The 17,685-nt window shown below is 38.4% G+C and overlaps 1 protein-coding gene across 1 annotated transcript; it reads left to right on the top strand.

The window, feature by feature from the left end:
• Positions 1-383: 383 nt before the first annotated feature.
• Positions 384-17,449, top strand: LCA5L (lebercilin LCA5 like). The gene is given in 8 exon segments (XM_030455706.1): positions 384-534; positions 3,058-3,167; positions 6,168-6,677; positions 8,177-8,314; positions 10,998-11,091; positions 14,586-14,695; positions 14,975-15,107; positions 16,779-17,449. Coding segments are annotated over 8 exon segments (1,917 nt in total).
• The last annotated feature ends 236 nt before the right edge of the window (positions 17,450-17,685 follow it).

The following is a 17,685-nucleotide window of genomic DNA, read 5'->3' as shown; positions in this document are numbered from 1 at the left end:
ACCCGACATCCCTATTGAAGGACACGGGGAGGAAACAGATCATGTCCCAAAGCATCTGCCCACCTCGGGTTTGGCTTGGCAGCTCATGACTTCAAGGCAAGGTTCTCACTGCTTTGTAGCCTTGATGAAAAATGTTGCACCAACTGTTCCCACTCCTGTGGGATTTTCCCCCCTTTTTCAGCACAATTATGTGTGTGTATGTGTGTGTGTGAACCCAGACTGTTTGTTCGGTGCCTATTGGGTTGGGTCTGAGCGTCAACACCCCTCAACCCCACACAACTCAACAGGAGCCGAGGTGCCTCCGCAGCCACCATGAGGCTCTGCGACCTCATGAGAGCAGACAGCCCCGCACCCTCAAATTCAGCCCGAGGCCGCGGGCGGCAATGGATGCGCAAACGCTTCCCCTGCGAGACACGGGGCAAGGAAAGGGGGAGAGGCCTCCGACTCCCGGCTGGGACTACAACTCCCAGGGTGCCCCGCGGCCCGCGCCCGTCTCCATGGCGACGGGGACGCGCCAGTCGGCCGAGGAGGGCGGTAATGGCGGTGGGGGGGCGGTGGGGAGAGGTTCGGGAAGGCGGGAGGGCGACGGGGCACGCTACGGTGGGAAGTGAGGGTGGGCCAGGGCGGCAGTGGGGAGGGGTGGAGATTTTTTTTGAGAGGAGAGAGGGGAAAGCGTGATCCCCTGCCCGAGGGTGTTCGGTGGCGAGGGAGGGGCTGCGCTCCCGCGCTGGGTAAGGAGAACAGAGCCAGGACTGTGGCAGGTTGGGTGACAGGGACTGGAGAGGGGTGACAGGGACTCGAGGGGGGTGACAGGCTCCGGGGTTGGGGTGAGGTGCTGAGCTGGCTGTAGGGGCGGGAGGGGGCTGCCTGGGCATCGGGACGGGAGGGGGGTTTGGAGGCCCCTGAGGTGGTTGTGAGCAGCAGGGTGGCAGATGGACCTTTACCAACACCCTGGGGAAGTGATGAAGGCGATGGGAGAGCTCTGGTTTGTGTGGACCACCACCAGGGAGCTGTTTGGGGCCCTTGGAGGATCCCACAGGCAGGGTCCGAGAGCCTTGTTTATGGCCTCGGCCTTTCTGCCGCCCCCTGCCTGGCACCCCTGGAGCTCCGGGCTTCTTTGTGAGTCCCAGGGGTCGTGTCCTGGCCTGGAAGTCAGGCAGCGTTTACCCATCAGGACTCCACTTTACTCTGTTTTTACACACGGACTACAATTAATTCTTCCCCGTGACAGTTTCTGGATGCTTGAAGTGGGATTTTCATCTCTGACGCTACTTATTTTTTGTTCCTACATTATCTTCTTTCAACATACATTCTTGTATTTGGCCATTCCAGTGTCAATTCTGCTACTCCTTTTTTAATTCACATCAGTAGTACTAGTTCTAATGTAATTTCTCTGCTTCTTGTCCTTTGCCTTTTATTTTGCTGTCTTTTCATCTCCTTATCCATTTTATTTACTTCTCAACACCTGCTCTTGAGGGTGGATGGTAAGGTTCAGCCCACACTTCTTGTCAAAACAGATTAAAGCAGTAGTTTTAAGTTTAATTTAAGCTAGTTTAATTCAAAGACAGTTTGGCCAATTTTGTTTGACAATTTGTGTTGACAGCACCAAACCAAATCTAAGCAAAAATGCAAATCTATGTACCAAGTCACTGCTTACCTAATCCTCATTTTAAAATATAAGTTATCTCTCAGGGTTTCATACACTGGGTCATAATTAGTTGGACCTTGGGCATTCATTGGTTTTCTATGAGGGAGAAGTGTTCATGTAAGAGAATGAAGGGTAGTGAAACTATTTTGGTTCAACCTAGGATATCTTGTGCAATCCTAAATTAAACTTTTTAATTTTCTTTGGGATTATGTGATTTTCTTCTCCCCTTTAAGAAATTTGATTTAAAATAAAATGCCACCACAAAGCAAAAATACCAACAAAGGAGTTAGAATGTTCTAAATATCTTTATTGTTATTATTATTATTATTGAAGGCTATTTGATAAAAGTGATCTAAAATACTTTAACCCCCCTAAAATTGCTTTTATGTAATTGCTATGCCCTTTTACACCCCTCCAAATATACAACTTATTCTACTACTGGGTAGAATTCTGCACCTGTAAGACCATGTTCTGAATAGTCTTCATGAGATATTGAGAAACTTCAATGGATTGAACCAAAAAGCAAGGTGTAAGAAAGCCACTAAGTTTAAATAATGCTGCCAGGAGTACAAAATGATCTGTTCTACTCTCCAGTAGCCTCAGTGAGGAAAAAAAATGAGGTGCAAGAGATACTCGCAATGATAAAAAATTAGTCAGCATTCTGTATTTTACAAAAGATAAATGGTGGGGTTTTTTAAGCAAAACACTTATGAATATTTGTTCTGTTTGAAAAAAGGACTACTGAAAAAAGACAATTCCAGAGGAAACAGCAATGTTACTTAGAACCTGTTCACACAAAATTAAGTCATCATCAAAGAAGCATATCTCTCACAAGAGGTGATATTTTCCAAGCTATATGGGTTTGTAGACATGGAGATAAGTGTCTTGCAGCATTTCTAAAAGCAAACAAAAATATTAGGTACAGTTAGGCCATGAACAAATTTTTTTAATTAAAAAACCAACAACACTGTTTTCCCTAATGTTTCTTCTGAAATTGTGCTGACAGCTTTATTAGATTGTGAGATTTTATTCAACAAACTTTTTTTATTTATACAAATATTTTTCTTTGAAAACAAATAAAAATTTTAAATCCCCAAATCTTAAGAAAACCTTTATTTCAGTCTGTAAGTCAAGTACTCTGTAATGCAGATTTAGGTGCTGCTGTATGTTCTACCTAGAATCTTAATACAACAGCTGAGATTTTTTTCCTATTTTAATGTATAACGTAATTTTGCGATTGATTATTTTTATCTGCTTATTGAAAAATAGGTGTACATTATATTTTAATGACATCAATGGACAGATAGAAATACTGTGGGAGCATAGAAATATCCAGTTTCTAGATGCTTGAACATTTTTTTTTTAACATTGTAAAGCACTTTGTAGGTGTTGAGCATAAATACAGTTAGAATTATCAGGACCTGAAGAGAAGAAAACAGAAAAAGGAAAGAATGAAAAAAGAAAAAAAATGTAAAAGAAGAAAATAGGGCATTGTATCTTCTCCCAAGATGTCAAAAAGGTACTTTGTTTTCGGGTTGTAGTAAAATGAAGTTCCCTTTAGCAGCAGAGCTGTTCCCTTTCTTTGGCATTTTTCAGTAATTAGGAAAAAGGGAGAAACAGATTTTCAGTGGAGAAAAATAATAAATCACGTTTCAAACACTAGGAAGGGGAGGGAAGAGAGATGGAGATTCCCTGCTGTGTTCTCCCACAATACTCAGGGATCCAAGAGGCAGAATAATCACCTGAGATGTGGGAGCTCAGTTTTAATGTGAGGACTTGAAAATGCCTCTCCCACATGTACTGCAATTTCTGGTTTTGACCATGTATCACATGACGAGTCTGAAAAATCCTTTCCTGAGGAATGAATCTCAAAAACTATGTCTGTACAAAAACGTTAGTTTTGACATGGTATTTCATGTAAAATTAAGTCTGTTCTTCATTTGAATGATCATACAGCACAAGTCTATTCCCTTTACATAAATGACAGTGAAGAGTCTCTTTAGATGTACATGTTTTCATACCTAGACCCATGCTTTCATACTTAAATAGTGGGATTTCCTAACTCCCACTATGCCACATAAAAAAACCATCAGTGTAAAACCAGTGAAGCTTTTTCTGTTGAACTTCAAAATTTTACCTAGATCTACCTAATCAACAACAAAGAAAAACACCCAGACAGAAACCACTGATTATCTCCTCTATTATGTAAGCTGTATGCTGCTGACAAGAAGTCATACTGGGATGAAACTAGCAGACATGAAAGAATAACCACATTTTTAGAATCTGCTTAGCAGAAGAATCATTATTGACTATGAGAAGTGTTGGGTATTTGAAGTGGCTACTTTTGCTTGTTCATGGCTCCTTGAAATGGTCACTTTCCCAGAAACACAATTATAATATACATTTTCAGCCTGTATAGATGTGTATAGATTTTACAGTATTTTTGTCAGCTTTTTCAGGTAGGTATTTTGACATTTCTTTTACATCCTCGTGTTCCACTGTACCAAAATAAAACAGTAATTTTACGGTTGTTCTCATTTTGCAAATATTTGTGTGACAACATTTGTGGCCCTATTGTAATCTTCCTGCAGCGCAGTCGTGTCACAGAGAACATGATGCTCACAAACCTTCCCTTTGCTTTTGTATTTACCTCTGGTGAGTGTTTTTTTCACAGCACCTGTTAATTTTGCTCATTGCAGAAGCTCTTTAATGTGTCTGACCTCAACTGACTGCTATTATTTCTTCTCTGTTTACTTGAACCTCCATGATAGTCCATCTTAATCCATTGAAAACAGATGAAACAAATGACTGCCCTGCCCAAATCACAAGTGTTCCTCCTTCTGAGTTCTCATCTCAGATTCTTTCTATCCTTTCCTTTTTGCTATCACACTGAATTTGGTAGCCCCTTCTCCTCATCTGGCTCTGCATGGGTGAGGTCCCACCAGCCTGACTCCTCTTTCCTCTCTCAGCAGGGCCACCAGGACAGAGGTGGAGCTGTGGGTCAGGTGTTCCAGGAGTGAGAGCAATGGACGGGCAAGGCTGCACGACAGGCACCCTTCATACCTCCCTCTAGTTTGCTACTTCACACACCAGGTAGGGTGGGTGTCAGGCCAGGGCCCAGCCCCACGTTCTGCCATGGAAGGGCAGGGGTAGAGCTGGGCTGGTGCTGTGGAGAACCAGAAGGTTGATGTGGGGTGCTGTTAGCAGGGAAGGAGAAGGAGAATCAGGTGCTGATGCTGCTGCAGCTGAAGCCACTGTCCCACACAGCTCTGCCTTCCTCGCTCATACTCCTTTGGTAGCTTTCCACAACTCTGGATTGGGTCATGGAAGCAGAGAGGCCATGGTGTGGTGGTGCCTTAGGCAGTGACCTGCTCTCTGATGCTGATGTGATGTTCTTCCTCCTCTGCAAGAAGGTGTCCTGGTTGGGGCCTGCTCTTGTTAAGAGCAGAACTCTACCATGGGATTCAACAAAAATGTTTGAAAGAACACTTGCCTATTATAGCTATAAAATGTTACATAATTTATAAATTAATATAGTTAAACTTATAGCAAAATACTGCCTGAAATGATGTGAGAGCCACAGTGAGATTGAGTATATGCCTGAAAAGGGGAACTCACTCAGATTTAAAGCCTTGACTATTTTCAAATTCTGATTATGTTTCAGGAACGGAAAATGAGAGTAATTCACTCAGAATTCTAGCCATAATGAAAGGCAAATAGCAGTAATGCACTTAGAATGCTACCCCATAAGTATTTTTCTTTCAATTGCTGTATAGAAACAGTGCACACAAGTGCATAACTGTTCTATATTAATAAGCATGTAAGGTTTAAAAATGTTGTTCCCTTCTAAGATGACTCGAAAACTCCAGAAAGCTTGTTAGAAATCCACATTGCAGATAAATCTGAAATTTAACTTTCTGCTGTTGCGATCTCCTTGTTCCTTGAGTTCTTGCAGATGTGTAGATTTTTCTGTTGAGTTTTTTCTATCATGCCCCTATTTAAGGTGCAGGTCCCTCCCCCTTGGGAATCTTTCCCCATAGCATGCCTACATTAGTGAACTGAGAATAATTTACAGAGAGAAAATTTATTTCTGTTGATACTGGAGTAATGTGTTAACATGGGCATGTTTTCCTAAGTTATTCACAGAGCATTGTTACTCTTTGCCTCAGAAGACACCACCTGTGTAGATACCTTTTTAATGGAAAGTGAGCATGGTGGTTGTTTTGTACGACATCAGCTTCAGAGAATGAAAGGAGGAAAACTTGACCTCCTATAGAACTTAGCTATGTCCCAGTGCAGCCACATAAAAGCATAGAGATATAAAATCTTTAATGGATTTATCCGTGGAATACTTGAACACTGGAGTCTTAGGACAGATTTTTGTCAAATATACCATAGTTAAGTAGCTTGGATGGTCATTATAAGAGCTTATGTGAGCAGTAAAGACATAGAGTGGCTTTTGCTGTCTCAAATGATTGCTATGTATCAATGCTAGTGTACTTTGGTCTTAATGCAGGAGGAAAAAAAGTTGCCAGCTGAGAAGGTACATCAGAGTTCTTCATTTTTAAGCCTGCAGAATAGTATGATTTCCCAGAAAAAAAATAGAGTAGCTCAGCGAATATCATCAGCAAGACTTCACAAAATTAAAGAGCTGAAGAATGAAATATTTGATTTACAGCACAAATTAGAAGCATCAAGCTTAGAAAACCACCTTTTGAAACAGCTTGAACGTCGACACTTGAAAGCAATAGATAGTTATGAAAATTCAGAAAGTAGCTTGCCAGATCTTCTAGCAAATCACTATAATGAGGTGAGAGATTTAAGGGAGCTCCTGAGGATGTCTCACAAGAAAGAGAGAAATACATCCAGGAAGCTCAGAAAAGTTGAAGCAGAGCTGCAGAAAGCCAAAGATGCTTGCCAGACCTTGCATATGCTTTCAGAAGACAAAGCTCTTGCAGAGAGAGAAGAACTTGATTACAGATTATCAGTCTTTAGAGAAAAAATGGAAGAGAATGATAAGAGAATACAGGTAATATGTCTGTATCATTGTATTTGTGAAACAATAATAGCAGAGATCTCTGTGCAAGAATATGGAAAATTTTTAGCTGTTTCTTGTCACATTAGTAATTCCGATACAATTCCCTAAAATTGAACATTTTTTTAAAATTCCAGTGCTGTCCTAAGTGTAAAGCACTAAAAGTGGCAGTAGTACCCCCTTCCACTGGGGGTCTTTTAAAACCCTCTGGTGTTTTAAAATCTGGCAGAAACATATGAGTAGATGAAGACTGCAATAATGATCTTTTAGAAACTGAATTGTATGCCTTTATCCCATTAGGCCAGAACCATTGCCTGTATCTGGAGAGCCATCTTCAGCAGAGTCTCCCCTGTACTCCCTGACAGCAGCATGGGGCACCCAGGCTTGCTTGGGCCATCTTGCCACGATAACTCAGACTCTAATTTATTTTGGCAAAGCACAGTATTAGTCAAGTGTAAAGATCACCAGGCTGCTGCAGATATAATTCCTTGAACATCCAAAACTGGCTAATCTGGAACCAGCACTGTTATTTTTACGTGGTGCTGGTGGGCAGTATGGACATAAGTACAGCTCCTGTTCATTTATCACTGCCAGTCACTGCAGTCAGCTGTAGAGCCCTAGATTTTAGGGTTGGTTCTGCTATTGGTCCATTATGCAATTATAAAAGCCTGATGGGAGTTTAAGAGGAGATAATTCAGTTCTTTATAACATCTCACGCTTCTTTACTCTTACTGAACCTTTTACAAAGAGACAGGAATACAGTTTTTAATACAAAACTGGAAGAGTAAAACTTCCATTATCCTCCAGGAATTAATTTCTATTTTATATGGGGTATATTATATATAGGCAATCTTAGAGGCATTTCACCATCTGATCAGCTGGGTTTGAATTGTGTTTATTACATGAAAGAAGATTAAAATGTAAACTGCTGAATTCAGACTCCCTTGAAAACTTTCTATTTACAGAAGTCCTATTGAGAAGCTTTAAAAAGCATGCAGGGTTGGGTGCCCACCTTACAGCTTTAGCAACATGTAGTGCAGTTTAGAACAATTTTAGTGCATGGCACTGGGTTCTGATGATAAAGTACTTTAGATAGAAAACTCAGTCAACTACCTACTATTCTCATCTACACTAAACCTCTGTATGCTGCCACAGATAATAGATCTTGATGTGAAAAGAAATGTTGCCTTAACATTTCTCAAAGATGATTGTATTCATTAATCCATCAGAAAGGTATTGTACAGCTTATATTTTATGTTTTAATGCCAAATATTTTTATTTGTTTAGTAAAATTAGGTTTAAACCAGTTTTTGCTCATTTCTAAAGAAATGTTGAAGATACATCATAATTTCATGCACTGATCACAATAGAATATAATTAGTAGAAGCTTACTGTTCAACATGCTTATTTTTTAAATCTGAGAAGAAAGAATTGAAAATTTTCAACAGTTATACTGAGTACGTCCTTGGGATAAAATATGTAATTTTTTTAAGAGCCTAGAAAAGCAGCTGGAATTGAACAATAACACCTTTATTCGTCAGCTGGCAAACGTGAACAAAAAAGCTCTGGAAGCTGCGATAATTACAAAGAACTTGCAAATGGAAATTAACTCTCTTCACCATAAAATTAAGGTATTCAAAATTTTAAACAGACTTCTGTTCCTACAAGAAAACTCTAGTTTTTAATGTTTTTTTGCTTTTTTTTTTTTTTTGTATTATGTAGCAGTGAAATATTTGTTTCCTAGTTGAGTCTACAGTCTACCAAAAAAAGTCAAAATATCAAATGATGAAATTATTGTAGAGTTTATTTGTCAAAAGTTCGAAGCAGTCCAATAACTGCACCAGGGGAGGTTTAGATTGGATATTAGAAGAATCTTCTTCACTGAAAGGGTAATTAAACGATGGAACAGGCTGCCCTGGGAAGTGGTTGAATCACCATCCCTGGTGGTGTTTCAGAGATGTGTAGAGGTGGTGCTTAGGGACAGGGTTTAACAATGGACTTGGTAGAGTTAGGTTAATGGTTGGACTTGATGATCTTAAAGATCTTTTCCAACCTGAACAATTCTGTTCTGAATTCTAAATCTGTAATCTAAACAGATTCATGCCTCACAATTTGAATAAATAATCCTTACCACCTGGTTACCATTTTGATAGACCTAGGTCAGGAAATTCATTCCTAACTTTAAATGATCTTCCTTATAGAAACACTTTCAAGTCAAATTTAGTGAGATTGAATCATAGGATGGTTTGGGTTGGAAGGAACCTTAAAGATCACCCAGTTCCAAGCCCCCTGCATGGTCAGGGACACCTCCCACCAGATCAGGTTGCTCACAGCCCCATCCAACCTGGCCTTGAACGCTGCCAGGGAGGGAGCAGCCACAGCTTCCCTAGGCAACCCCTGCCAGTGTCTCACCACCCTCACAGTGAAGAATTTCATCCTGATGTCTAACCTAAATCTTCCCTCTTCAAGTTTTAAACCATTTCCCCTTGTCCTCTCACCATACAGCTGTGAAAAAAAGCCCCAACCCAGCTTTCCTGTAGGCCCCCTTCAGGCATTGGAAAGCCACTATAAGGTCACCTCAGAGCCTCCTCTTCTATAGGCTGAACAACCCCACCTTCCTCAGCCTGTCTTTATAGGGAAGGTGCTCCAGCCCTCTGATCATTTTTGTGGCTCTCCTCTGGACACGTTCCAGGAGCTCTATGTCCTCCTTATGTGGGGGACTCCAGAACTGGACACAGTATTCCAGGTGGGGTCTCACAAGATATTACAATCTGCAAAACCAGAGTTGAACAAAAAGACGTGTAAATTTTTCAAGAATTTGTTTGAATTCTAGGTCATTTTTTAGACCAATATTTTTGGGACAAAAATATTTCACTTCAACACATACTATAATGCTTGTAAGCCAAACATACAGGAAAACCTAAAAGTGACACTAAATAGAAAAAAATAACAACCTTCCACGAACTCTGTGAGTTGTAAACAAGAAAAACAGTACATGTGCCATAAAATACGAAAATCCTTTAGCTTTTAATAATTTAAACAATTCTTGTTACACAGTTGAAATACACTTGTTAAAAAAATTTCTCTGTAAAGTGACCAATCCATCTGCTGATCCTGCTAGGGAGCTTTCTCTTAATTAAATGGATCAAATGTCTGTGAAAGGAATTGTTATAGGAAGTTTTCCCAGACATTGTGAAGGGCAGACCAGGCAAGTCCTGAGGATTCATGGAGATTTGTATTTCTGTATTAGGACCATTATTTGTCATTCTTACCTATGTATCAGATACAGAAACTTTCCTCCTGATATTTAGCAGCAACCAGGCTGCACAGCTGAAAAAGCCCAATGTGCTGTTGGGAAAGGGAAAAAACAGAGTGCTCTTCCCCAGGCCCCTTACCCAAGTCCCCTGAACAGCACTTGCATTGATATTTCCCCTGCCAGAGTCTGATCTCATCCTATATGTGCGAATCTGGGAGATGGGAATATTTATAGTCCCAGGAACACTACTGTAAAACTCTTCCAAATGCAAATTATTCTAAACTATAGTTCTTATTTCCCTAAAATATTTCTATTTCATGTGTTTACCACACAGTGTTCTATGCATGGCAATTCTCTAAATGTTATAGATTGTTTTATCACAAACAAGACCCAACATGCTTATTAACCTTATTTCTGTTTCAGATTATCCTTACACATTCAGTTTTGGCCACTTAAGATTATTCAGACCATTCAAGGTATTTGACACACTTTTAGGACAACCTGGATGTCCAAAGTAAATGCAGCTCCTATTTTTCATGGCAAAACCTGATATAGTGAGAGTGCTATTGAAATCTGTCTTCTGTGCTTTAGTTTTCAGTAAGGAAAGAGGAATCCTTCTAAACAAGTTCTGAAGTTGTGCCTCAGAAGTTTATGTCATGTCCCAAGCAGTAGGTTGTAAAACATAACTGAGCACACTGTAACCAAGGGCACTGAGTAAATTAATTTTAAAAGAAAAGTAAGGCCAAAAATTACTCTGAAAAAGGCCCTTGGCACAACAAATGAAAAACTTTATTAGAGAAGACTTAATCTTCTGAACACTGCGTTATGATAAAGATCATGTAGGTGTACAGGTGTGTTCTTAGCATTAAAAAGAGACAAGCTTGACTTGGATCATGAAAGAAAATGACAGATTCCTATTTATATAAATGCCAGTGTCACCACATAGCCTGGCACAAAGCAAAATCACTGACATATTTCTCCCAATGGGAGAAAATTAAGTTGGTAAAAAGTCTTTCTTAATGCATAATAGAAGTTTAATAGTGTTTGTTTCTTCTTAGGAAAAGAATCGGCAACTTTCTGTAAAAAATATCTATGCAAATCGGATGCCTAAAATCCCAAAAGATGGAAGTTATTCAGTACCATACAAAAAAAGTACATGTATGTTCATCTTCTTTTTTTTGTTCAGTTATGTGAAGCATTGTTTTACAACTGCAAGGTATATTTCAGAATAAAGCCAATGTAGTCCTTTCAGGTGGGTTAAAAATATTGGTTCACATGTAATTTAAAGAGTAGTGCTTTTTTTGGGGGGTACTTTATTTTAAGAATACAAATACGTGACCAGTTTTTAATATTTAACCATTTTTTCATAATGAGTAGCATTTAGCATACACAGTTTTAGTATACTAACAGTGACACTGAAGTAATGTGGCTACTTTAAGCTTCTATTTGCATCAGAAGCTCTTTGCCTATTTGGTTTTTAGCAAGGTTAATCTATCAGCCCACAAAACTTTTGTTCATCAGGTTTCCTTTGATTTGGCCTGGAGAAATGGCTGCTCTTGCCTAGAATTGCCCCAGTGTGGCACCTCACAAAGAACTCTTCTGTAGTAAGTTCCTTCCTGGTTTTAGTACAGACTTTTGAAGTGCATTTATACGAGCAAATATAATTAATTCAATTGGGCCTTTAAAAATTGTTTTCTCATCTTTAAAATCCCTAGACCCTATAACACAGAACTAGCAGGGATGCTTTGATGTCCATTATTGAAGATCCCACAACTTGCATTTTGTTGGGGTGAAAGGAGAGGAGGAGTTTTCAGATACAAGTGTAGGAAGTTTAGAGGCCAGTCTGATGAGAGAAGATAATGTTTATCCTTTGTAGTTCTTTGTTTTTTAGTGTAAGTAAATATAAATGGGCAACCATAGATTGCAATAACCCAGATTTCAATTAATGATATCCAGAGAATTGATGTTATTTAGAATAATACAGCAGAATGATAGAAAAACAAACAAGAGGAAGTCAGCTCTCTCAAGGGAGAAAGAGCTCTTTACTAAAAGGAGTTATTTCTTTCACATGGATGCTCAGACAGGTATTGGAGAGAGAAATACCTAGTATATGCCCTCTTTTCCATCAAACATTTCAAGAGTAACTACCTTGTAGGGGATTCAGCTGCCTCAATCCAGTGCCACCTGAGGTGTCTTGGCACATCATGCCTGGCCATGTAAGTTGTTTTTCCAGAGGGATATGGATGCCTCTTCAGTTCTGTGTGACATCAGTCAGCCTTGTGTTATCCACACGTGTTATCCTTGAATACCTGGGGGCATCCCAAATAGCATGAAGCACTTGTGTCCAGGCAAGTGAACTTGAACTCTTGAACTAAGCAAGCAACAGCTAAAAACGACTATGAATCTTACAAGCCAAGAAATGTTATGTTGCCAATGTGTTCACTATGTTGATCAGGGACAAAAATGTTGGAGATTTTTCTTGAAGCTCTTACAAATTTCTAACTGTCATATGCTTTAGATGTGGTATCTCAAACTTACCAAGAAATATGTTTTATACAGAAATTAATTTAAAGTACTTTCCCACGTTGAAAATAATATTTTGCCTCCTACTCAGTATTATAAACATTCTGTCAAAATCATAACAGAGATCTTTCTGCACCACAGATTTTCAGCCTTAATTTTGGATAACAATCTGAACATTGACTTTCCTAGGTCAATTACCTCTTTAAAATACTGCTCAGATATTCCTGCTCCTAAACTGAAGGAAAAATTGAAACTTTCTTCATATAGGTACAGAAAAGCACTTAAAATGTCTACGGCAGCAAACATATCTGCTGGAATTATCACACATGCCCACAGAATTCTTCAAACTACAGTATCAGTACAAAGTATTATCATACTCAACTGCTTACTTCTTTCCCTTTGTTGCCTTTGCAAATCTATTACTTTGTCTTAACTTCAGGTGAGCTACAGGGAAAAGGATAGTAATCCAAGCTGTAAAAAAAAAAGAAACACAAATTCCTATTTCTCATTTCAAGTCAGAAACCTTTTTTATGAAGTTCTGAATTACAGTTTTACTTAAATCATGTAACAAGCTGTGATTTTAAAATTTTACTCCCATATGGACTTGTTCAATATTGTCACTTAAATTATGGTACTTTAATCACTGTATACTATTTAAGTTCTTCTTTTCATTAAGCTTAGTTGGAGAGAGACCTGATGTTTTATAATGAAAAGGTTCCAAGCAAAATTGTCTGATCTTTTGGTATTTTTGGCCAATAAAGGTTTCAGTTTCTGCCAGCTAATGGAACAGATGATTTAGAAATCTAGAATTGGAATTACTGAAAACTGTTTTTCCTTTTCACTACTGACTTGAATTTTCCTACAACAGACTTAGAAAGAGCTACTTCAAGTTCTTATTTTCTATTCTGTGTTCTCAAAAATTTTTACCCAGCAGGAAAAAAAAACAATGTGGGGCTGCATTTTTTAACACTCCTGATAATTAGCTGTAGGTAGACTTGCTTAAGTTATCAGAAATCTCTATGTACATAAATAAAATTGTTTTATTGAGTGAAGCCATCAACCTAAGAAGCTCTTTATGAGCAGAAAGTTTGCTCAGTGGGGGAAGACTGCGCCAGCTCATCTGGAGGTGCAGCTCCCCCTAGTCCTGAATCTGAGGAACACTCTGCTGGTCGCTGTTAAAAAAGCTGCTAAATCACTTGCTGGTTGCCTTCCAAAAGGGAAAACTAATTCCCTCCATATCATCAGAGCCATTTCTTCAGTAGTAATCCTCAAATTGGTTGTCAATATCCATTTCATCAGCAAACCGCAAACATTTGAAAATCACAACTTTTATGGAGTCTTCCTCTGGTTTCAGAGGTCAAAAACGGGAATAATATTGAGTGGTGACATAGGTAAGGTCACATTTTTACTGCTGTGCTAGCAACTTTCTCAGCTACAGTAGTTATGTCAGCAACTTTCTCGGCTGCTGTAGTTATGACAGAATTACTCTAACAATAGAATAAAATCACAATATACTCACCTTCCTCATCCCATCTCCTTGCAGCAATGTCTTTGAAAGTGTCATTCAATCACTCCCTTGGAATCTCTTTCAAAGATCATTGCAAAGTGTTAAGCATTTTCTCTGACAACTTTGGTTCCATAAAGCCTTAGATAAATGGCTAACTTTGCAAAAGGTGAGTAACCAAGTCAGAAGGCATAAAAGCAAGAATTTTTATTAGACACTGGATGATCCAAATTTAGGAACCTGAAGGCTGTGACCTGATACTAAACCTCTTAAATTTACATTAGGATGTTACCACACAAATTAAGCCCACGGGGACTTTGGGATACAGACACATTTGGCTGACTTTACATGTTGTATCTGAATAGGACTTTATAGATCTTAAGTATATCTTTGATTTACTGAGGTACAGATGTTTGTGCTCCAGTTTCAACATTTATAGATTAGACAGAAGAGAAATTTTCTCTATTAAAGGGCATTAAGACATGTGACAAAAAAAAAAAAAAAGTTTAAATTCTAGGCTACAAACCAGTATTGTCAGTCACCAAAGATATCTTTTGTTTATACCAACAACGTAATTCCAGAAACTACTATATTACTAACAACTGTTCTTTTTCAATAGGTCTTAGTATAAACAAATCAATACAAGTAGATAAACTGAGTTTTAGATCATTGCTGCTGTCCCAGTACCAAACTCAGGAAACAGCAAAAAGTCCAATTCATCTAACAAAGGTATGGAAGAGCTGGATCCAATCTCTCAACTATATTGTCTGTTACTCCCTAAGTTTCAGTAATAAAACCTGAATGATCCACCATCTTAACTCTCTAGGATGTGGATGTTGTATGAATGTAATTACATTACAAAAAATACACAGGACAAACATTTTGATATAAAATAAGACTATAATAGTAATAAGTAATGCTTTTAGAAGTATTGTACTGACAGTGTGCTTTTAAAAGTCACTAAACATGTATTCCTTCATTATTTTTACCTTTAATTGCTAATTATAGGGGGAAAAGTCTTCTGAAGAGAAGAATCAAAAAGATAATGCAAATGAAGCATACACAGATGCCCAGTGTGGAACAGAAAATCCATCAACCAAGAAAATACTTAAGCTGGAAACTTTTGATATAACACATGGAGGTATATTTTAACATTTTTTTTTTCAGAAACTAATTGATCTTTTCCAAAGTTGAATGAACTGATGGTAATTTACGTAGGTCTGACAGCTACTAGCTAGCACCTGACTGATGGGAACTTGTTCAACAAAATAATGTACAGAGCACCACTGAAACTCAGCTGCTCAGTGCTGCACTAACCTCAGGGCAGCTCCACAGTATAAGTCATCTTCATAGTGCTGTACTTCTAAAAGGAGTTCCTGGTCATGTTGGTAAAAAGTCAGAGCTGTATCTGTAAAAGTGCACTTCAGTTAATAGTTGTTAATTCCACACTAATGTAATACTGATCTCAAATTGTTGCTTGTGAATCTTCATCATAGCTCATGTCAACATATGCTCCTAGCTCAGGATCTGTTGCTGAGAAAAGGTCTTCCTCAAGAGCTGGGAGTATCTCCTCACTACAGTGATCACTGTAAATATATTTTATGTAAATCTTAAGCCATTAATTGTGTTCTCATATAATGGCTATATGCAAGAGAATAACCTATAAACACCTCTATTTTGAAGCAGTTCTATACAACAGAAGAAACCAATGCATCTATTTCCTCTGCTGAGCTTCTCTTTCTAAAAATACTCATGTTATTTCATTATAGAAAGCCTTGTAGAAAGAACCAAGATCTGAATGCCATCATGCTGAATACTTCAAAAATGGCAGGAGACATTATGTGACCTAAAGTCATGCATTTACAGAGGTGAAACAGGGTGTTGGGGTCACTTACTAGATCAGTAACAAGAGCTAGTAATCTGGAATGCATTAACTCCTGTGTTTTGTACTCCACCTTCCCAGCCAGTACCCTTTCCAGACCTCATCAGAGAACTGAAGTCACCATTTGTCTTTGAAATCTCCTTTTAAAATTTAAAAATCAGAAAATGCAGGTCTTTTGATTCTGCCTGTGACCCTCTCTTCTGTTTGCCAGACTCTCTTCTGGCTTCCTTCCACTGCTATATTAGCTTTAATTGAAGTCTTATGTAGCTATTTTAATTATTGCAACTTCCTACTTCTCTTTTAAGCTTGGACTTTATCCTTTAAGCTTGGACTTTATCTCATTTTGAAGGGATTCTGAGCCTCTCCAAAGCACAGAACCTATCATAATTTGTCCACTGCAGCAGACATGTGTCTACTGTAGGCATTTGGTATACACATAAACTTTTTCTATTAAAGAGTGGAGATACAGGCTAGAGAGTTGCAGTGTATTCTGCTCTATGCAACAAGTAATGGTTCTGATAATTGAAAGAAAATCATACATGTTTTTAAGTTCCATTTAAAAGCAAGAAAATTGCAAGTAGAGTTTACATCTCATGTTGTTTCTCTCTTGTGTTGTATGTGACTTTTCTGGCCCTATGTTTAGCCATTACTGATTATATTTACATGCCAATTGATTTTAATAAAATTAAATATAATGAAAAAGGTAAAAATATTTACCTGGATTCAATGGTACAATTTAAATCTTGCCCCATCCTCTTGTGTTTATTAGAAAATAGCATTGCCATAACCCTGAAGACAGAAACACCATCAACAGTAACAACTGAAGCAATTAAATAAGGAAGTAAACTTTGCTGTCATTAATGCTTCATGAGCCTTCATGTTCCTAAGCAATTTAGGAACATTCCTAAAATCCACAATATTTCATTTTAGACTATTTAAGGGAGGGCAAACTACAGATGGAAGATAACACTTCCTTGGAATTTACGAAAGAAGAAAAAGAGAGAGATTTGCTTGAACAGGAGCTGGAAAAAATTATGAACACTGAACAAGCTCTTCCAAGTGACACTGTGAAAGAGAGCAATCAAGAGGAAGATGCAGTGGAAGAATCTGAAAAAGAAGAAAAAAAGCCAGACAAACTGCTAAATAACAGTGAGAAGGCAGGGAGTAAATATGTAACTCCAGGTCCAAAAACCAAAACACCCACAAGGCCAAGAAAAAAATACATATTCTCTGAAGCCACTGAGAATTTGCATCATGGGCTTCCTGCATCAGGTAAAAAATCCAGTCTTTGCAACAAAAGACACACAGGTCATAACTGCAGTGAAACAGCTGAATCGAAAGTGAAAAATTCCTTTGGGTTATACGAACCATCTTGTGGTAAAATTACCAAAACAAGGCGTAAGTGCAGTTCCACTGAAGCAGAAGGCTGCGCTCATATGTCATTTGCTGACAGGAAAAACAGCCTTATGAAAGAACTCTTTGGACCAGGCTGTGTTTGAAGAGACAACCATTCAAGTTATAACATGAGAGGAATGGAGAAGAGAAAGGATGCAGGAGTACACAAAACAAATTTCAAACCACCACTACTAACTAGTTCATAACATAAAGCATCTAACACTAATGATGTAGTCATAAAAATACACAAATTAAATGCTCTATTTAACGTCAAGTACAACTTATCTTTATTCGAGAAATACAATTGAAAACATCTAAAACCCAAAGCCTTCATTTTTTACCTTCATTAAATGCACATTAAATCTTACAAGTCCTGAGAATTTCCTTCTGATTTTTCAAGAATTAGTGTCAGATCAGTTGTCCCAGAAAGACATTCTGTTCT

Source organism: Calypte anna, chromosome 1 (assembly GCF_003957555.1).
Source record: "Calypte anna isolate BGI_N300 chromosome 1, bCalAnn1_v1.p, whole genome shotgun sequence".
NCBI lineage: Eukaryota > Metazoa > Chordata > Aves > Apodiformes > Trochilidae > Calypte > Calypte anna.
Note: the sequence above shows the minus strand (reverse complement) of the source record. Positions and strands in the feature narration are given on the sequence as shown.